The following is a 23,071-nucleotide window of genomic DNA, read 5'->3' on the forward strand; positions in this document are numbered from 1 at the left end:
GCAACACAATTTTGCCTTGCTTATCTGCTGTCAGTCTGCTGTTTTTTTTTTCTATTTCCTTCAGAAAAATGGTAGTCGACGGCAGTTTACAATAGGCTTTAAGAAAAAAGTTATCGAGTATGCTGAAGTGCACGGCAACATAGTGGCACAATGGGAATTCGGTGCATCGTTGAAAAGCGTTCGGTACTGGAGGAGCCAAAAGCAGTGCATCGCATCCTGCAGCCAAAAAAGTTTCGTAGGCAGACTGCACTGTACCCCGAACTGAAAACGCTACTCGCCAAATTTGTCTAAGAGCTGCGTGCAAGGTCGCTACCCGTAACAGGGGAGCGCATTCGCGTGAAAGCTCTCGAGATAACGGCGATTCTGTGCTCACGAGGGTGCAATTTAAGAGATCGCCATTGTGGGCGTGCCGATTTATGAAGCGAATGGGCTTTGCGCTGAGGCTGCGCACTTCCGTCTTTACGCAAAGCATGAAACGGAGCACGATGCACTCTGGGACGTTACTAGTGAAAAACAGACGTCGTCGGACTCAAGTTGGGATGAGTCTGAGTGACTGCGCTTTGTGGCCTTCTGGGGTTTACCTACAAAAGATTAGTGTCTAAATAAAAAGAAATGTCACCACAATGCAGCTGGTTGCGTCTCGTATTTACTAAGGTAACGGTGCGCCGCAATACTTTGCGATTTCGAAACAATTTTTTTTTTTTGAAGATTCAAAGTTTGGGGGGGTCGACCTATACTTCGGTCTTTACAGTACATATAGCTGCATTATGTCTTTTTTGTGGGCCCATGAGTAGCATGACCGTGAGTGGCACAAATAGAGACCTTCAGCTGCACGCCAATCGGGAAAAGTTACTGCAGACTGAAAATAAGAAAAATCTGATCCTTGAAGACTTCCTGACTTTCTTAAGCAACTCTGTGTATATTGAATTTGTCTAGGCAATAGCACGCAATGAAGAGGTATCCAAAAGTGATATTAAAGCCAGTAAAACAGGCTCACGAAAGGTGACCAGTCAGAAGAATAAATCTTGCTTTCTTTGAAAGGCGATTCCATGCAAGATCAAACAATGCACGGCCGGTTGAAATCTTACATTTATTTAAAATTTTATTATTTGTTGCTTGATGAGTGAAAAGAAATGCGCAATTGGTTTTTTTTTCCTGAGCATTGTAAATCAATAATGACGAAAAAGTTATGAGGCATGCTCATCTGCGCAGTTGCTTTTTCTGAGGTTACGAGTTACATGAAGTATAATATATCCGTGAAAATTTTTTTTAGCTAAATATACACGTTTCCCTTGTGCTCAGTTATTTTCGGTTTGCCTGTGTAGTGAACATATTTTCATAAATGATTTTAAAATTGACCCAGGAAATCTCTTTTTGCCTACTTTGCAGGTCTATATTTTGAAAAAGGCGTATGACAAAGCGGTGAAAATTCCGCATTATGTTATCAGCATGCTTACTTATCAAAATACCAAAGCTTTTATTTATATAACTTTACCACCTAAGTTCCTTTTTTTTTTAATACTGTTTCTTAAAATACTGTGTTCACGGAGAAGGGAGACAATCACCCTGTGCCGAGGAAAGAGCGGCAGTGCTGGCCAACGGCCGAGGATTCTCGCACGCGCAACAACGTGCTGCCGATGGTTGGTTCCTGACCAGGCACGTGTCGCACTCCCAGAGGGACCCACTGGCCGCCGCGGAAGGTGCAGCACCGGCCGTAGCACTGTTGGCTGACGACCGAGGAGTCTCGCACGCACAGCAGCGAGTTGCGCTGGTCTCGTTCCTCACCAGGCACGTGCCGCACTCCCAGCGGGGGGAGGTTGCAGCAGCTACACTCGCAGGCGGTGGGGCCACAGGGGCAGGCACAGTTGAAGCGACACTAGTAGGAGCTGGTGCTGCTGGTTTGGGAGTGGACCCGGGACGCGGCGTCTCGCAGGCTTGGCAGCGGCTTGCAGAGGCCGGATTGGTGATCATGCACTCCGAACACGACCAGCTTCCGGCAGCTGGCTTGAAACGTGCCCACAGGTCTCCGCCACCTGGCCACAACAAAGAAGTTAAGGTTTAACGTCTTGAAAATCAAGAAGTAGGGGTTTAACATTCCGAAACCACCAAATGATTATTGAAGACGACGTAGTGAAGGGTTCCAAAATTTTGACCACCTGGGGTTCTTAAACGTGCACCTAAATTTAAGCACGCAGGCCTCAAGCATTTTCACTCCCATCTAACATGCGATTGCTGTGGCCGAGATTCGATACTGCAACCTGCGAGTCGGCAGCTGAGTATCTTAGCCACTAGACCACCATGAGAGTGGCAACAACGAAGCAGGTGCAGGAAATTAGTGCAGGGCAGACCTTCAACACTTTTCTGGCATCATGTGAAACCGCTGCTGGTCAACAAGTTATAATACAAAAGCCGATCACTGTAGCACAGCAAACGGCCTAGAATTTACAATTATTTATAAAGTCACCTAGGCATTTTTCAATTTTTTTTTCTACAAATGATGCCATCTACCCACATTTCACGGCACTGGTTGATTTGAACACTTTCCGACGCCACCTATAAAAATCTGTTCGTATATGTGTCAAATCCCTACAATGTTGCTTCAAGGCGTTCAGTATTTTATTTTAAGGGGGCCGACTGGTCTTTGGGACCAAAAAGTGACAGAAAAATTCATTTTTTAAGATTGACATATTTGGTTTTTGCAAGTATTTTTCCATCTCTCTGCAAATTTTCACACAACAGAAAGTGGTAATTTTTTTGTAATGTCATTCTAACTGTCCAGATTCTTGGTGCTGTTAACATGCAGAGCCTGCGAAAAAATGGGAAACCGACTTCGAGGTTTCTTTTTAATTAGCCGACACCTATGTTTGAACCTCTGCTACGAACTTATGAGCACTTTTATGAGGATTTCAAAACATGCGCATCATGATTGTTACTTTTTGAAGAAGCTGTGTTTTCAGATTTCTTTTTCATTTTTCTCAAAATAGTAAATTTACGACTGTTCAATTTTGAGGCCTTAATATCTCTGCAGCTAGGGCAGGTACAACAATAATTCTTTTTGCAATGGAAACCTGTATGTGTGTAGAGTGCAAGTATGGGAGCAGAATTTAGAGCCCAAGCCTTTTTAATTAATGACTCATCAAAATTGTAATACAATTGCAACTGCTTTTGAAAATGGATACTTCATTTTGCTGTAAAATAACCAAAAAAGGCTTAAAAACAACTCTTGCAACTCTTGCATACTTTCAATCTATAGTCATTAGTCTATGTTGGCATATCTTAAAATATCGCTTTTAATTAGGCACTTTTTTTTCTATATTGAGGTGGCCTTAAACAATAGGAGGTGAACTTAAGCTATCTCAGGAACAAGATGAGTTACAGAAAAATCAATTAAATGTTTGAAATCAACGGAAAAAACTGCATAATTCTGTACAGTTTGATTAAGATCATTGAAGAAATAAACAGAAAGATGTCCAAGACCAGTCTGCCCTCTTAACAACAATAATGAGATAATTGTTGCATTTATGTGTGTTACAGTGACTCATCCTAATTAAGTTGTAATTACATATCTCTTTACCCTGAAGTCATTGATACTTATTTTTGGCATAAACAAAATACAATATCCGGCTAGGAATAAAGTGAAAAATTCATTTTTTATTTATGTCCATTCTTAGAAAACAAAAATTCTGCTTTTCACGTTGCTTGTAAAAATCGGCACGTCACATGGCTCAACAAACGTGGTAGCGTCTTCAGAAAGGTAATCATATGTACCAATACACTGCAAAATGAAGTTGAACGAGGACAAATTTATATTGCAGGAGGTTCAATTCTCATGAAGTACAATATATCTTGCTCTTTCTCAGCCTGTACTTGCTGCAAATAGCAAGAACGAGTGGTGTACACAATTGTGTACATAGCGTCTCAAAGGGTTAGTACTGTGAGCTGCATAGTCATCGTGGCCATCGCAGCAGGCCACCACGTGCTCTCGCACTCGCACAAAAAAAAATGACACATTCAAACAAACAAACAAAAAATGTGCTCAAGGTCATTACGTGCACGTGACATAGCTTCTTTACCTCGTACCATCCTGCCTTGCTTAGTGGCTTACAGTGCGTTTGTCAATACGTGAGAAGAGAGAAAGCAATTACAACGTCGTATCTTGTGCATGGTCATTTGACAAAATGCTGATATGTTGCCACATCAGGGTAACTGTGTTTACTTTTTCAAGGTGCACTCCCGCTTGCCAACACATTTGCCGAGCTTTTGTGGGTTCGCCTTCTCGTTTGATGGGGAAAAAAAAAAGAAAACAAAAAACAGAAAATTTCATTTAGTACCCCTAAGCCATCCACCCCCCCCCCCCCTTATCCTACTCCACTTTACCTGAACTAACACCACAAGACACAAAGTGCTGCTAGAGGCTGCTAAGCTTGACAATGATTATCCAACCTTAAAAACAGCACATACGTACTCTTATCATAGAGCCATCACATCGAGTTAAGGACAATTGCAGTGAAGGGTCATCCCTTGAAGCTAATCTAGCAGTGTCCAGGGCCGCCCTCCTTGCTGACACAAGCGCTACATATCAGCTTCCTGCTTCTGGTGTTGCTAATACTAACATTGCTGTTGGCAGCGTTACACAACAGTAAGCATGCGACTGTTTAAGAAACATCTGTACATACATCTGTACATATCCTTAGCGTCATTTCATAATGTTTTGCTCCATAAAAGAGTTACAACACAGTCGCCTTCCCTCTACATGCTTCGCATAACATCAATTCCCAGGCTACGTAGGATTTGCCGAAATTTTTTTTGTCATTTCGAAAATTCCTTTGTAGGTTCATGCTTAAGGAGGGAACTCAGCACTATTTACCTCTGCTTGTATTCTTTTCGTGATCGTAAGACGCAGTAAAAGCCTTTAAAATAGATCATACTAAATCACCTAAGGTTTGACTTTACCTCCCTACTTTGCTCAGCCTCCTAAAGCTCATCAAGCCCACACCGGGCATGAAACTGCCGAGCGAGGAGAACACTTGCGAGCACCTTTTGTGGAACTGCTGCTGTCCTTGTCATTTTTGGCCGTGGCATTTCCGGGCTTTCTTGTGTCTCCAGACTTCTTGCTCTCTGGTACACTAACATCCGGCTCAGACTTGGTCAAAATGGCTTCTCCGGGTTTCTTGTGACTGTGGTCTAAATTAAATGGTCCAATTAAGCCATTGCAAACACACACAAGCACACATTTTCTGTATTTTGTGCGAATAAACAAGACAGCTTTACGAATCAGAAACTTCACCTTCTAAACACTGCTTCATCCAGAACTATCTACTTCAAACAATAACCCATCACTGTTAAACAATGCTGAGAATTTTTTTAGAGCTTTGCCCAAGAATCATCATGGCTGAATTAGTTTAGAAAACGTGTGTGACAGCATACATACTGCCAGCCACAGAAACTGCTACACAAGGTACAGTAAATGTCAGTGAATTCGACACTCATTAATTTAAAAAATCGGATACTTCAGAAGTGTTGTCTGTAGACTTGTGCGAATAGTGAATTTGAGGTTCGAAGCGAATTTGAAGCGAATAGCGATTTCGATCAAATAATTTCAAATCAAATTTGAATGGTATGTATGACATATAAAAAAAGGAATATTTATCATGACCTAACTAACCTGCACAATATTTCTTTTGAATTGCAATAAGGACTTTATGCAAATGCCATTTTTTTTCGTTCAGAGCAAGTCGAAACTACCTGAAGTAGTAGTTTAAGTAGAATGCGAGTGATAACCTCTAAGATATTAAACGTCTTAAAATTTATTATACTTGGAGGATATAAGACATCATAACAAGCCTACTCAAATGAAGAATTGATTTGAGGAAAACATGTTCCTTTAAAAGGGGCCCTGCAACACCTTTTCAAGTAGCCATGGAGCCAGTAAACGTGCTTATTGCCTCACAAATTTACCACCGTAAGGTTTCTAGAATCAGTCCAGTACGAGCCGAGCTCCAAATATTTGCCGCACGCTGCAATTGCATTTTCTTTTCTCGTGCACATGAAACAGCCGGAAGCTAAGAAGGAAGGAACGGCAAGGTGAAAAAGAATACGCCACATGCACCTCGTGACCTTGAGCACCTTTCTTTTTGCTTTTTTTTTTCAAATGCGCGGCTTTTCAGTGCGATCGCGCACGTACTCGTGGACAAGGGGCAGCCTCCTGCGGCGGCCCTAGTAGTGTGTGTCATGCTCAAATCAGCCAATGGCTGTGACGAGAGCCGTATATTCCTTCTTGGCTCCGGCAAGTGATTTTTTTTTTTGTCATTTGCCGAAGGAAGAAAGCAATTTTTAGCTTTGAAAACTCAATGTTAATTACAGGCCGCGTGCTGCGCTATAATTTTTGCCTCGCTTGTTCTCAATAGCCTCGACTACTGGTCGGCAGCATTTTCTGACCATGTTCAGGAAGTGTTGCAGGGCCCCTTTAAATTTGAAAAGGGGCTTCGCGGCAAAGCAAATTTTCCCCGGATAAATGCTTTCACGGCTAAGCATGCCTACAATGCAGCGAAACCACCTTTACAAGCGATGACATGCGGATTAATATACACCTATCCGTTCATTGCGAATACTTCGAAAATATTCGATAATTTAAGAAAACTTTTTGTTGGGCGAGTTGGTGTTTGTTCATAATTGATTTTAAGGTGCAAAAACACAATCACAAGAGAGAAAATGTGTCAGAGGGCTCTTCCCCATGTCCTTTTTTGCTCTTTAGATTTTTTTGCGCCGTAAAATCAATTACCTGGTCGGGCCAAATGTAGCTGAATTAACGAGAATTTGGTGCCATTGAAAAATGTATGTGCTCGCTGAGCGGGACCAGATAACTAGGCTTGTGCAAATATTGGAACGAATAGTTGAGTATTCGAATTTGCTTCTATTCGAATTTAAGCCAATTCAGTTAATTCGGGTGACCTTCGGAGCATGCCAAGCTAAAGCTGCAAATGTAAAATGCAAGGCAGCAAAAACCGTGTTAGTGGACAGCCGAAATCGCTGAGGGCTTTCGGAAATACATGGCAGCCATCCACAATCACGTTGTTAGTACGTAATAAAGATATGGGTTCAGGGCACATTTTGACTTAACATGCAGGCTCTTGAGCTGCATTCACATATTGAACGAAGTCACAAAAAATATTGCGACTTTTTCACTGCTCTTATTTAAAGTAATTACAGGATTTAGTATTCCTTAAGAATATGAAAGTGCATTGATAAAACAAAGATTTGTTATACGTTTTCTAGATAATTCTGATAACTTGCCAACTTAGTAATTAAAAGAGCACTGATATCAAATTTGCTCATGTCAATATTTTTGGGTCAATAATCATCATCAATTGCCTAGTAGTGATTCACAACCAATAACGCAACTGATGAATAACTATCACGTTTATTGATTTATATCAACAGTATCTAGCAAGATTCAAGACGGCCTGCAATCCCACCATTTTTAGCGCTGGGAGCGCTACCAGTGACGCTACCTCGCAGTCACCACGAGACCACACCACAGCTGACCACTTCTTCACAGAAAAGAGTGACGTGAGTCCATTCTGCACCACCAACATTTCGTCTGCTGATTGATTGATTGATTTGTGGGGTTTAACGTCCCAAAACCACTATATGATTATGAGAGACGCCGTAGTGGAGGACTCCGGAAATTTTGACCACCTGGGGTTCTTTAACAGGCACCCAAATCTGAGCACACGGGCCTGCGACATTTCCACCTCCATCGGAAATGCAGCCGCCGCAGGCGGGATTTGAACCCGCGACCTGCGGGTCAGCAGCCGAGTACCTTAGCCACTAGACCACCGCGGCGGGGCGTACATTTCGTCTGCTAGGTGCATACATTCAGTCATGCCTTGTCACCAGCATTGCCGTCATCGGGGTCGAATACGACAGTCTGGAGCTTGGAATTGCTGCAACTGGCGCCGTCGTGAATTATTTTTGCTTTGATCAACCCTTTGCAGAACAGCGATTTCAAAATAAATGCTGTTCCAAGCAGCAATGAGGAGGTGCTCAAGGATGCATGCTTTGGCCACGCTCGCACGATGGCCACTTGTGCGGCTTGCACAGAATTCAGCTATATGCAGAGGTGTCAATGGAATAATAATATAGGAGAAGAACACCAGCGGAGAAACAGAATATGTTCCCTGCTGCCAGGTTCTTTTTTGCGACTCCAGATGGCCCCACCTATCCGGTCTCTCACAGTGGTGGCGTGAGTAGCCCAACGCAAGAAGTCTCACAGATGCAAAGGAGTCTACAGATGAACTAAAATTCAGTATTAATGATACCGTTGTATCAATAACAGACCCTTTGTTATTCAAGACTGCAATCTCTCAGCAATGCTTGTAACTATACGCAGTTTCCATTGTCTATCTTTGTCTTGTATGTGCTTGAATTCTTATACATTTTTAGTTGACTTATGTTGCCTTCCTGATTTGCGCATCTGATACTTGTTTCTTTATTTTGTCTTTTTTTCTTGTGTGTTATATATGTTGTACCCACCCCCTCTGTAATGCCCTACGGGCCCTGAGGGTATTCTAATAAATAAAATAAATAAATAAATAAATACCTGCGTGTTACTTGTTATCATGTTGGCATGTAACATACGCATAATGAAAAGACACCCTCATTGCACCCTTTCCGCAGTTCCAACCAGACTACTGCAACTCACAATGGTTCCCCGACGCTCTGACTGACTAGTACACGTTGAATTGTGCTCTGGTGGCTTGCATCTTGTTAATTTCATGAAATAATTCAAAGCGGTGCGACTATCAGACATAATGAGCGAGTACGTTTCCAGGCTTTGGCGCAACGATAAAAACACTCGGATCATAGACGTCATGGCTACTAGCGCATCCTAACACAGGATGGTATGCGTGGAATGTATAACACCGAACCCATAGCACTAGTGTCGATGTTGAAGGGGCACTTCATTTTTTATTAAGCTATCGTATGCTGTTTGCCGCCGAAATAAAATAACTTCCATTGCGTCGGATGCGATTCAAATTTGGCCAACAGGACCTACGCCCACAGAACAATCGAATGAAGGGCACATCTTGATTTTGAAATTTGATGTCAGTGCTCCTTTAAGACAGTCTTTCTGGTCTCGTGAAATCCAAATGAGCATTTGCTGTGATTCAAAAAAAAAAAAAAAAGAAAAACTGCGCCAAAATTCACCTGTTTTGTCACTCAGTGTTCCCATCTTCTGTCCTTCGTCACCACGCGGCCCCCAAGGCTCAGAGAATTGATATACCTAGACAGCATAAACGAAAAAGCAGCACCGTACCATGCTTTAGTAACACCTAAAGAAAAAAAGCAAAGTGAAAGTTTGACATTTTTTACCAGTGAAGCCTTCCTACAATAAAGTCACAACATAAAAATCTGTCATATCTAGGAAGATAGCTATAAGCAAATAAAATATAGACAGAAAATTGCAATAAGACCTGAGATAATGCAAGCATGATGTGACCAGTACAGCTTCCTAGGAGATATTGAGCATCCAACAGAAAAACATGCTGCTACACAAAACAGGAAAAGCAATAAAATACATACACAGAACACAGTGGGACACCGATGCAACCTGTTAGCTTCATGGTTGCCACTGGGCAAACTCCAAATGCAACGAGAAGCTATAAGTAGCCAAAGGTAACCATGCCAATTAATCCTCGCACCAGTCATGTAGCCAAACACACAACAGTAATGGAGTCAAGAACAGATATTTGAATATCAAAATATTTGAAATATGTCTGAAAATACCAAAAAAATTTCTTGAAACATTTTAAATCAAGAAAAAGAATAGCAAAAGCTTTTTCCTCATGCTTGGTGTCAAACTAAACATAAGCAGTAAATAAATAAGTAAATTATTACACAATCACAGCTCTAAATTTATAACCAAATAGAACAGCAGCAATATCATTGAAGCGCCACTCACCAGGTTTGACAATTTTGAGCTGATAAGCGTAATGTGTAGACGAGGCGTTTATGATCACATCTGCTAAAATTTGGAACGCTACGTGCCGCGAAAATGGGTCAATTTTAAGATGAACGCTGCTCCCCCTCCCCTCTGCCGGTGTGCACCGGGAGAATGAGGACATGTCGTGCGTGTATGAATGGCCTTACGTACACGGCAATGCAGTGATGTTGGTTCTCTACGTAGAAGACTCTGCTTTGACGTTGCAAACAGTGGCACGTGACATGGCTAAAATTATTTAACACGGCATGCGTAGTTCAAGTAATTTGTTGCTTAAAGAGATTTAAAACTCTAGAAAAATAATGAGACGCAATAAGGGAATGTGAGCGTCTCCTTTACATTTTTCTCCCGTGAATTGCAACGAGATGCGGGGCTAATGTGTCGGCGTTTCGCATGCGTTTGTGTCCTCGTGGTCAGCGCGAGCAGACGATCGCCCTATGCATTCGCGCACTCAATGTGCTCATCTATTGTACCGCGTCTAAGCCAGCGAAGACCACAAAATAACGCTGGTCAACAAAGCAATGCTGCTCGCGTGCTCGAGGGTTGGACATGTTTGGGCACGTCATACGCACGTCACCTCTTGATCGGATGCCGGAGAGGGTGGGGAGATATTTGGCTTGCGAAGGCTACGCAGAGAAGCGGCAAGAGTTTGGAGCTCGCCTCCTCTCATCCTCGTTTAGCGCCGCTTCTTTTTCTGCTCGTGATGAACCGATTCAAAAAATTTTTGTGGCAAAATGTTCTTCGTCAGACACCCAACAACTTCCACTGTCTAACTAAAATTTGGTATGAGGCCTGGTGAGTGGCCCTTTATTAGAATTGTCTCAACAAATATCCCTTTGAATCACTACAAACATAAAATATAGAATAAAGAGCCCAACTTTTCCCTTCTTGCTTGGTTTTCCAGTGACTTGTAGGTCATATTTATTTCAAAGTACTCAATATTCTATTGCAAACATGGTAAGGTATTCATTAGGAATGATAATATATCGATTTAGATTTTACTGTAAATTTTACTTTAAGTACACCACTTTTTATTTAATCTTTTTATTTTATTTAAGCAAATGACTGACAACGCATCATGCCTGAAAAGGCAACTGAACCAATGCATACGATGAGAATAGAACTGAAGATTGCATAACTTTTCATGTGCTGCTATGATCCTTTATAAGCAACTCATGATGTGCCATTATGCAAGAAGACATAATGGAGTATAAAATAAGACAATGTTTAACAAAGCTCACCTGGTCCCTCTGGGATTGTGCCACCAATGCAGCACTAGCGCTAGCCAATGGCTTTGGCTTGCTGAATGTGAACTCAGCACGAGAGTGTGCACCAGCAGGGTTGGTGCTGGTGGGGATACTGCTGATTGGGCCAGATCTGACAAGGCTGGAGCTCACAAGGCTTGAACTGATAGGGCTGGAGCTGACATGGCTGGAGCTTACAAGGTTGGTACCTGAGAAGCCAGTGTTTACAATGCCAGAGCTGACAGATCCAGAGCTGATGGTGCCAGAGATGGTGGGGCCAGAGCTAACGGCACTAGAGCTCAAGGCACTAGAGCTGACGGCACTAAGGCTGACGGCACTAGGGCTGACGGCACTAGGGCTGACGGCACTAGGGTTGAAGGCGCTAGAGTTCACGGTGCTAGAGCTGATTGGGCTAGAGCTTACAAGGCCAGAACTGATACTTCCACCACTTGTCTTCCCACTGCTGTTGCTTGTGATAGTGGTCGGTGTTATTACTGGCTGTGTTTGTGGTGGATTGAGGTTGAAGGAGAATTTAGGAAGCTTCTGGATGGGTGGAAGGGGTACCGGAGGGGGGAGTTCTTCCTCTGGTTCCAATGGTGGGCCACTCATCTGCAATGTAGGCATTTAAAATAAGACATAGATTGGCAAATAGGGAGAACACAACTGGCCACTCTACTTTTTTAGGCAAATGTTTTGCACTAGTAAAGCATTTACATCGGCATGATATTGATTGATTGATATGTGGGGTTTAACGTCCCAAAACCACTATTGAGAGACGCCGTAGTGGAGGGCTCCGGAAATTTAGACCACCTGGGGTTCTTAAACGTGCACCCAAATCTGAGCACACGGGCCTACAACATTTCCGCCTCCATCGGGAATGCAGCCGCCGCAGCTGGGATTCGAACCCGCGCCCTGCGGGTCCGCAGCCGAGTACCTTAGCCACTAGACCACCGCGGCGGGGCATCGGCATGATAAGACAACAGTGAATGCTTAACAATATCGATAACTAAATCGAGAGATTTCCAGCTTGCAGAGCTACATTACGATTTTCAAAAGAAGTAGCCTTTATCAAGTGCTTTATTGCCTGAGCTAATTTAGTTCCTCCTTTGTGTTGCTGTAACCGCCGTCACAGTGAAACGTCACTATAGGGACTAGAGAATATGGATTAGTATTAGTTAATGTCTACCTTCAGTGGTGCTGGGTGGGCAGAGTGGATAACACGAACCATCTTTCCTCCTCCTGCCGCTCGATCAGATGCTGATCTGCAAGTGACATTGACAAGAATCTCAACCGGCTATCAAAAGCACAAAGCATTTTTAAAGCTCGGAAACATAATGTATCGAGTGAGTGCTACCAACAGACTTATTACTCAATAAACCCACCAACAAAAGTTTAGTATGAGTGGGAGGTGTTAAGATGCTATGTTATCCTTTCCCTTCTACGGTATACTGCCGTTCATTTCATTTTCATAGGGAGGCCTTGGAAGTGCATAATTCCAGCCAAGCCTTTATACAGCAATTGTGACTACTCCAACTGATTTGAATTACCAAGTCAATTACAGTAAAACCTTGGTGACACAATCTTGGTTCATACGAATTTTAGGGCTATAAGATTTTTTTCTGTAGTCCTAGCCAAAACTCATTAGCCTGCAGTGTAATACAGCACACTTGTTACAAAACGATTTCCACCCCTCGATGTTTGCTACGAACTTACGCTACCATCCAGGTATGAGCAGGTGCTGCTCGCACTGTCGTGAAAGACATGGAAATTGCACGTGGGTGCAGAAACCCAAGCATGGACATGTGTGCCGCACTTCCATGTTGTCAGAATAGACCATCAGCAACATTGTACCCTCCCAAGACAGTGCATGCAAATCTTGGATGCCTTAATGCACTTTCGCATTCAAGTTACAAACGGCAATGGTGTTTCACTTTTTCCCTTTTTCTCAAACACACCGACATGTGCTGCTGAGCTCGAGGCAGCACCATTGTACTGTGTTAAAAAGTGTCTGCCACATCGATGCATAATAATAATAATTGTTGGGGTTTAACGTCCCAAAACCACCATATGATTATGAGAGACGCCACAGTAGAAAGCTCCAAAAATTTTGATCTGGTGCTCTTTAATGTGCACCTAAATCTAAGCTCACAAGCCTCAAACATTATTGCCTCCATCAAAAATGTGTGCCACATAGATGCAAGCAATGCCCTTGCTATACGACATCCTATGAAATGTGGCCAAGGATCAAAAGAAGAAGCAGACTGCCTTCGTGGAGGAACTAGGCCTTTGATTACAGAGGACACGCACAATTACCAACTCTCTAGACTTGCACTAGAAATTCTAAAACTTTGCGCAAACCTCAGCCGGGCTAGGCCGTAATGCTCTCGAAAAGCAATCCTAATACAATGAAAAAATAACACAGAACAGTGGTTCTAAAGATTTCTGACCATCATCTGTCACGTGAAAAGAACTCTAAGTCACTTTTGCTACAGTATGGCAGTGTCATGTAGAAAAGCGTAAGGTTGCCGACAGTTCATTCGGACGCTAAAAAAAAAAAATCGGACATACTCGTTTATTTGAACACCTTCGTGGCACCGTCACTCGTCCCACCGAAGCATGTAAGCTCACAACCAGAAATTCAAACATCCCACAATGTGCCATTTTATTTTTTGCACTTCGGCTGACGGATAAAGTGCAACATCAAATGCCATGATGAGCTGTCAGTGATGCTTACGATGTTTTTGCTAGGTTGCCGTCATGTAAAGTTTGCACTGTTTATACACGCAGAAATTGCAATGGCCGATCTTAAAGGCTATGCTTGTTGGCCACGCGCAATAGCCAACTTTCAGATCTAGCCTTTTATTGAATGGCTACTATGGCCGAACTGTAGGTCAAGCCAAGCCATGCTCGGAGTCGGGTCACTGTGGTGGCTGCGAACGACCCCGCGCACTGACATGGGATCTACACAAGTGGTTATAAACGTACTCTGGCTACACCGTATGCATGGCAGCACAAACTAGCTAGACATCATTCGTTGGCATTTGAGAGTTTGTGTTGTCAGTTGTTTCTGGTGTTGCGTGCCTCTTCAACCCACCACACAATCTTCTAGGCTCTATCTCGACATCTTGTGCACACTGCCTAGAGTCGATCCCGAATATATCGAACTCGAAGGGGATCGCAAAATAGTTAGATATATTGTTAATTTAAAATACAAAATATACACATTAAAGACATATATCAAAGCACTGCAGGTCTCGGAACAGTTTTCAGAAATTTTAACAAGCAGTATGCTAAAAAAAAAAGGCGACAACTTCTTTTGCAAGTTACTGCACTTTATTACGCATGAAAATACTGTATTTATTCGCATAATCAACGCACTTTTTTTCTAAAAAAATCTGAGCAAAGTTGGGGGTTGCGTTTATTACGCAGGGTAAAGTTTTTGAAAACTTTTTTCGGGAGAAGAAAAAATGCAATAATGCAAAAAAAAGTTAGGTTGTTTAGCCTTTCGCGATTTACATACGTGTACACTGTTTGGAAACATCTTCTTGGTTGCACTTTACTGATCTTCCATGGTTGATGGTACTATCTTCTGCAAGCTGCAAAGCGGCCGAAAGGGACAGTTAGAGTGAAGAAAAAAGGAAGAAGGCTAAAAAAGAAAGGGGGCTGGGGGGGGGGGGGGGGAAGGGGGAACCTTCGCTCGCTCGCTGTGTGCTTATCAATACCGATTTTTCTACACTCCCACCGCTGGATAGGCACATGGCATCAGGCGAGACCGGGGAGGAAGAGCGAGTCGAGGTGGTTGAGGAGGGTCGGCAAAGTAATAAAAAACGGAAAGGAGCCACCGGGTGAGGAGGTGCCAGATGTCCCTTAGGTTAGGGGGACTGCAGCAGACAAATGTAGGGGATGCGTTTATTACAGATAGAAAAAAAAAAGCAATACAGCAGCCGTGCGCACGGGTGAAGGGGGGAGGAAGTGAGCCGAAGTGGCTGAGGGGGTTAGCAAAGTAATCAAAAATGGAAGAGATCCAACGTGTGAGGAGGGGCCAGATGTCACCTAGCTGGACTGCAGCAGACGAATGTAGGGGATGCATTTAATACAGATAGAAAGAAAAGCAATACGGCACCCATGCCAACAGGCAAAGGGGCAGAGGAAGCAAGCCGAGGTGGTTGAGGGGTTTGGCAAAGTAATCAAAAACGGAAGAGATCCAACGAGTAAAGAGGCGCCAGGTGTCGGTTAGCAGACTGCAACTGATAAATGTAGGGGCATTCATTATGCGGGTGAAAAAAATCCAAATGCCACATATGTGGTTTCTCTTGATGTGATTATAATGTACAGACTCTTTGTTCCTCACTTTCATTTGTTTTGTTTTTTTACCCCCTTCCCTTTTATTTTCTTCTCTGGCCAAGCTCTTGTGTTTTTCTATTCTTTACTATACTCCTGTTGAGGAACTGAAGAACGCGAGGAGAACACGGAAGGACAAATGGTTTTTGTTGGTTGGTTTGCTGATAAAGCCAACCCTTTCTCCACCTGCAGGCTAGGGGGAGGAAAACACCAGCTTTATGCGCCGACCTTTCTTTTCCACTTATCTCGCTTCCTCCCTCCAGGTCGCAATTTCTTTCGATTTGCTTTGAGTCATTATGGCAGAAAGTTTTTTTTCCCCTTCTCGTTTACCTAAATGCCCCCACCAAGATTATAAAGATCGTTGCTCAGAAAGATCCGCCGTTGTTGGTCGTTACGAGAGTTTGTCTTTACAGAAGAGGCCTGTCATGGAGTTCGTCTTAAGCGGATTTTTTGTCAGTGTCAGTCAGTGTCAAGTGCCAGTTAGCGGGACGGCAGCGGATGAATGTAGGGGGTGCGTTTATTACACGGGTAGGATTTGATGACTGAAGTTTGGGGTGCTTAGTTTATTATGTGAGTGCGTTCATTACGACAGTAAATACGGTAGTCTATCGAATTGTCATGCTTGCGCGCTGTCAAGTTCATCAAGTCGCCCAGTGATGTTCCATACTAAGCCGAAGAATTCCCATTCAGAGAAATAAAAATTCCCTATTTCGGGGATTTTTCCCTGCAAACATTGACGAAATTCCCAGAATATTTGCATGCACAACAGTAGTAATTTTCGCCCCATACACGCACATGCATACATTATAATTAATTACACTTGTTTTTGCCCCCATACACACACATGCATACACTGTAATTAATTGCACTTGTCTGACGTATTCACAACTTTTGAAATCATAAATAGCCCCTCCACTGCTGCCCAACAAAAACATAAATTTATTATTTTATATACTGTTAGTACGCTGCACATTGTGGTCTTCAAGTCTAATACCAATAGCAGGGGCATAGCCAGGAGGTGGCACACCATGTACATGCCCCCCCCTCCCCCAAAATATTTTTTCACCATGGCAGAGGGAGCAAGAAAATGGCTATTTTAAGAAGGTGCCCCTCCCGAAATCAAGGCGGTTCCCACATGGAACGGTCGGCTTTCACTACTAGGATAGAGGGGTTAACGTCATTCCTACTCTCCCAGTGCCGACGGACCGCGGAGGAGGGGAGTCATGTTGGGATATGAGAACGGCAGAAATAGGCGACAAAGCCCGCGCAATGATGGCAGGCTAGCCTCAATCCCCAGCATCTGACATAACACTTTTGCCTTAATGATCATCATCATCATCAGCCTGACTACGTCCACTGCAGGACAAAGGCCTCTTCTATGTTCCGCCTTGATGATAATACTAATACAGTACAAAGGCCTCTCCCATGTTCCGTCGTAATACGGGTTCATAAGCAAATGCATACGAGGTGCCCTCCTTATAAGAGTCATCTATAAAATGCAGGAATTACTGCCTTGAGCGTGCCTCTTATAGAGGGGTTTAACTTTAATGCCACAGAGAGCACATACCTACTACATGGAGGTTCCCAAGCAGAAGCCACCGAGTTTGGTTTGACGGTAGGAGCCACAGTCACGCTGCTTGTTTCAACACTGGGGGCCTCCGTTAGCCTTAGAGGGTATTGCTTGGGAGCATCAACTGAAGGCACTTCAGGTTTGCCAGTGTCCGTCCGAAGCACCTTTGTTTTGAGAGAATCAGCCCATGAGGATTCGGCAGCAGCACTTTCCTTTCGAGCGACCTCCAGTCGGGAAGCTTCTGTCCGAGGCGGCACTATAGTTCGAACAGATGGCCTAGCTGCACTCTTGACCGGAGGCCCACCCTGCAAACGCAAAGGATAGGCAAAAATATTGTAGACAAGCGGGCATGTCAACCGTGCATGCTTTAAATGCAGCCTAAAAGACAGCAGAATATAAACTTTACAGTGCCCTTTTCCCCCTTCCCCACCATCACAGTATAAGTGCCCTGCAAGGATGCAGTACAAATGATGACAATATTTCAACTCTATCATAATACAGATGATCCCGGATATATCAAACTCTTATATACCGAATTAGTGGCTACATCGAACACTTGAAAAATCCCCTTGAATTTACCATGCAAAAGTATAGGACTGGTGCACCTGTATATCGAACTTCTGCGCAGCGGGACCTCAGCTATATCGAATGCTGCGCCACGCTGAAGCCCAGAAAGAACACTTTTCCTAGCAAGTATTGATGAATTTTCGGCAGCATTCTGACAATTTCCGAATTCTTTTGTCCCAAAGGTGACGAAAAAGCGATGTTATTCCATCTCGCTGATTAGGTTCGTTTCGCGGCGCTTACGAGTGCACCGGTATGTTTGATTCGCGATCTGCAGGTCCTAACCCGCAGGCGTGTTTTCCAAAAAGACCAATGGCCAAGGACACCAAAATGAGAATGCGAAGCGGCTCGGTGATCTCTCTGCAATGCTCACATTTCCATCCTAGTTTGCTAGCGCACAATGACCTGCGAGCCTGAAAAGTATAGCTTTTGAAATCCTCATGACGTATCTTTAGTGTTTTCAGTTTTAAAGCGCATGTCTCTGAGGCTACACTTTTTCTAGCTTTTCGCATAAAAAAAGTTGAAAGCAGCGGCTGCCAGATGCAAAGCCACAAGTGGCATCGCCATTGCTAACATGTTGGCTGTGAGAACTCTGCAGTGTTGCATCACCTTTTGTGCCTTGTGAACTCGTCTACTTCTCACATCGTTCCTGATGAATCCTCATTCGGGAGTTGAACAGAACGCTGACCCGCATGTAGTGATAAAAATTATGACTGGCACTTGGAGCGACGTCAAATAAAGCACCATCGTAAACTTTCCTTGTAGGGCCAGGCAACGACTTCGGGTGCGTCATAACCGCTGACAACGTCGTACGGTGCCTCAGAGAATTCTGTGACTTATCAGCATTTGCAGGCACCATCTCACGTAGCTGTTTCTGACTGCATCAATGCTGAAATCATGGCTGCCGTCGGTGCTGCGAAAGTGTACCTGCGTGGTTATAAATAAACCAACTTTTTGTCGCACTACAAAGCTTGCATCGACATCGTGCGTTAATCAGCGCTGTTGTGGCTGAAGGAGCTGCATTCACTTATTTGAAAAGCTTCAATGATATTGACTATGACTGCAACTTGACGGCGCTCAAGGACAAGTTTCCGGGCTGTTTTTCATTCATAATAAAGTGCGGTAACTTGCAGTGTACACCTTGTTCTTCACCATACTGTAGGCAAATCGTTATCAGGGTGTCTACCAATTTGATATTTCCGAATTCCGTGACTTTTCCAGGTTTTCTATGATGATTAAAAGCAAATTCCATGACCACCACATCTGGTTGAGAAACTCTGTACACAGTAAACAAACCCTCGAGTGGTAAGTAAACATAATTACCAGACGCACTCAGAATGTTCCAAATGCGTGCGGTAAATGTGAAAAAACATGTATATCAGGCCAAAATAAAACCCCTGAGCCAGGCAGTGAGCAGGTCAGCTGTTTGATGTTCGGAAGAACCAGGAAGCAAACACACAAGTTAAAAGGAAAGTTTGAAGGAGCCAGTGATAGTACGACATCGCAGTCAAAGGTGCTAAGAAAACGCAGTAGTAGTGCCATCTCGCAGCATCCATGCAAAATTAAGAGACGCGAGCCTGGCCGGTTCTGCCACTGGAGTATAACCTATTTTCCTGCAATGGCTGTAGCCCACGCCTATTAGAATGTAGACTGGATTGAAATAGATCTACCTAAACTGCTATATTTACTAACTCTCAACTATTTCGTATGTGGATTGGATTAAATCTGATTCGACCTGCTTTGCTGTATTTATTATTGATTTGCATCACTGCCTCATTTTCGCACCTCTAAAATATACTTTTCAAAAACAACAACAAAAAAAAAAGAGTAACTACTACTCTCGTATTTTGTGTACCTTGCCTTAGAAACGAGTAACGACAACATTTTAAGAACTGAGCCGTACTCCAAAATTTTCTTTCTTTTTTTTTTCCGTAGAGCACACGCATGTTTGTCTTTTATATCTCTGGGCTCCGATACTTGAGGTGCAACAAAAGCTAGGGAAAGTGTTCAAAGTGCCGTCGTATGAATATGTGGTTGCAGGAATGAATCTGTCTAGGTGCAACAGCTTCCTTGATTCCACAGAAGAATTACGAATGTCGGCACGTTACCTTGATTTACATACTATTCTGTGGATATGATGCTGAAAAATAATTGCAGATTTACTTACACAATCTCACAAAACAAATAAAAAATTTAGCTGTAGTTACCCAAGTGCTACCCTCAAAACACGAGCCACCAGCAATAAGTGTGTAGCTTAGGACGTTAGCTGTTGCATCAGCAATATTAATAATATTAATAATAATAATAATACAGTGGACTGGCAATAAACGAAACTCGCTTAAACAAGAATGCCTCATTAACAAAACTAAACGGGCTCATATGGCTGGATTTCTATGAGTTGCGCAGTAAAATTCATCATCAAAACAGTGCTTATTAGTCGCCTAAGGTTAAATGGAACAAACTCTAAACACAGCATAAACTCGTTCAGGCCAAAGGTAGTCTCACAACCATGGCAACACCTCGAGACAAGCCAATCCAGTAGCCATTTTCACTTGAGGTACAGTGGCTAGAGTAGGAAAGTGTGATGAGCGGCAAGCGGCACCTACGGAGCGCACTGAAGCCTCCAAGGAGGAGCCGTGTGAGGGCGCGCGCAATCATTTATCCGTTGTTTGCACGTTTCAGACAGTTTCGCCGGGCGCGTTCGTCCTCGCTTTTTTTATTGCGGTGGCACTCTGACACCAATGCTTCTGTATGCACTCTCATGGCGCGAAAACAAAGCAATTGCTTCGTCCTGGTGTTCACTACAGGCTACAAATCAGCTAAAAAGAAGCATGCGTTGTTCGGCGTTTTCAAGGACGAAGCTCTGTTAGCACAGTGGCGGAGAGCGATCACGCGCGCTGACAGGTTGCTTCAAGAAAACTCGGCTGTGTGCGAGCTGCGCTTTGGCGAGAGGTACATGTTGTGGCACTTCGAGCACTCTGTGATTGGCGAAATTGTCCGCATTCAAAGGGGTAGACCCATGGGCGTGTTTGCCATTCGGGGGGAGGGGGAGGGGGGTGAAGGTTCATTGCAGGGCGCCTCCTTCCTATTAAATCAGTGTATGAGGCAGATTTTACGCCGCCTTCTTAGATGACTAAAAGAGTGCCCCGCTGCCTAGTCAATGTATAGAACAGATTTAGTGCCCCCCTCCCAGGTGGCCAGCCCCCTCTGCCCCCCTCGTGCGGACACCTGTGGGTAGGCCTTTCGGAGAAGCTCTTCGCATTTGTAGACGCCTTTGAAATCACTTTTTCAAAGTGGTTTAGCTACAATGAGCTTCACAGTGACAGCTTGGAAGAGTTTGCTTCCTGCTTGAAAAACAAAAGTGGTCACACTGGGCTGCGCACAACATGGTCCGAGCCTTACCAATCAAGTAAACAAGTTTTTTCTGCTCATCCATTTCTGTTTTTACACAAAGGTACTCCACAAGGAGCGAGCATCGTCCCGTGAAAAGAGGAAGTACCTGAAGCTCAGGTGCATCACCTGGGCTTGCAGCCCAATGTTCTGTGGGGCGCTTGTGAACTATAAAATTTTTTTTTCTTGGGGATAAAAAAGGATGTGCGACAAATTATTAAGAATGCATTGCTGTAAACAGATAGTGAGTCACTACTCGGAAATGCGTTGTATGGCCTGTGTGCAGAAAATAAAGATTTCATCCAGATACCGCTCGTGATTCTCGTCACTGAGTATGACGTTTTGAATGATGGGGGCTTTATTTACAGATTAGTGCTTGAGGAAATGATGGTTCGCCATGGAAAGTGTTGCAAGCAAAGGCTCACAACTGAGTTCATCGTAAATCTCTTCTACCCCTTCACATCGATAAGATGTTTCAGTGCCGTCACGCGCCCACTTTCGGCATCCTGCCGACCTGACAATATTTCAGTTCAGTCGTGCGCCCGCATATGCATCCTGTTTTCCAGAAGCGAATTAACATATTTTCTCGGTCGCCATTTGAGGCCATGCACGAGCAAAAAAATATATTTTAAATGTTTCACATTGCCGGCGTGCGTGGTTGATTGCAGTCTCTACGCAGCGCATCGTCGCCTTGGGTGGCGTTGGATGGATGGATTGATATAGCCGTACCCTTTAGATCGGGCGGTGGCTAACGCCACCAAGCCGTAATACTTAGTGAACTAAAAACTAGATTTTTTTTTTTTCCTTTAAATAGTGAGACTGAGGACTCTTATTTTGCAGTGAAGGGTTTAATTTTCACTTGTGCTTTGACATTAGCCACCAATCAAATAACCTCCTTATAGTTAATTCTACCCGCTTAAAGTCTATTTTGCCCTCCCTGTCTCTAAACCCCAGTGCTTAGAAAAACTCTGCGCCATCATCCTGAACGATAGGGTGAAGCCCTTTACAGAACATTATCAAGTGTTTGGCAATTTTCTCCTCCTCTCCACACGCACTGCATACCGTGTATACCCCTTCGTATTTGGCCCGATATGTCTTGGTTCGCAATACTCCCGCTCTCACCTCAAACAATAGAGAACTACCCCGAGTATTATCATAGATCCTTTCCTTGGCAATTTCCTGCTTAAAAAGTTCAATAGATCTCTAGTGCGGACTTCTTAATCATGCAAATTCTCCACATGTCAGTCTCCGTTTCCTTCACCTTCTTCTTAACCGATAGTTCTTTTTAGTTTGACCCCCTGCTGTTTTCTAGGTATTTACCCGTCAATTTTCTGGTTCGCTTTCTCCATTTTGTAACGACATTCTTCATGTACAAGTAGCTAAGAACCTTCCTAGCCCAACGCTCCTTCCCCCATTTCTCTCAATAGCTTCTCAAATTTTATCTTGCTGCTAGCTTCCCTGCCCTCAAAAGATGTCCATTCCATATCCCCTTGTACTCCCTGATTTGGTGTATTCCCGTGAGCTCCTAAAGCAAGCCTACCTATTCCACATTGCTTAATTTCTAATCTTGCTTGAACTTCTGACCTCATGCACAAGACCGCATTGGCGAACGTCAGCCCAGGAACCATGACCCCTTTCCATATTCCTCTCACAACATCATACCTATTGTGATTCCACAGTGCCCTATTTTTCATCACTGCTGCATTCCCGTTACCTTTAGTCGTTACGTATATTTCGTGTTCCCTTAGGTACTCGGTCCCATCGCTTATCCATACGCCCAGATATTTGTATTTATCTGTTAACTCTAGCGTGACTTCCTGTATTCTAAGCTCACTACCTTCATTATCATTAAAAATCATGACTGCTGATTTTTCCTTACTGAATCTAAAATCTAACCTATCTCCCTCATTACCGCAGATGTCCATCAATCTTTGCAAATCTTCCTTGTTGTCGGCAATT

General features: G+C 43.5%; 1 protein-coding gene across 2 annotated transcripts in view; it reads right to left on the minus strand.

Annotated features, from left to right (window-relative positions):
• Positions 1–23,071, minus strand: part of LOC119164835 (uncharacterized) — an 81,530-nt gene that overhangs the window by 27,881 nt on the left and 30,578 nt on the right. For both annotated transcript variants that reach the window (XM_075873052.1, XM_075873053.1), the window contains 6 exons: positions 17,156–17,463; positions 12,434–12,509; positions 11,245–11,856; positions 9,211–9,286; positions 5,038–5,184; positions 1,566–2,033 (listed from right to left, as the gene is read on the minus strand). In XM_075873052.1, coding sequence (XP_075729167.1) covers positions 1,566–2,033; positions 5,038–5,184; positions 9,211–9,286; positions 11,245–11,856; positions 12,434–12,509; positions 17,156–17,463 — 1,687 coding nt within the window. The remainder of the gene's footprint in view (positions 1–1,565; positions 2,034–5,037; positions 5,185–9,210; positions 9,287–11,244; positions 11,857–12,433; positions 12,510–17,155; positions 17,464–23,071) is intronic.

Source organism: Rhipicephalus microplus, chromosome 9 (genome assembly GCF_043290135.1).
Source record: "Rhipicephalus microplus isolate Deutch F79 chromosome 9, USDA_Rmic, whole genome shotgun sequence".
NCBI lineage: Eukaryota > Metazoa > Arthropoda > Arachnida > Ixodida > Ixodidae > Rhipicephalus > Rhipicephalus microplus.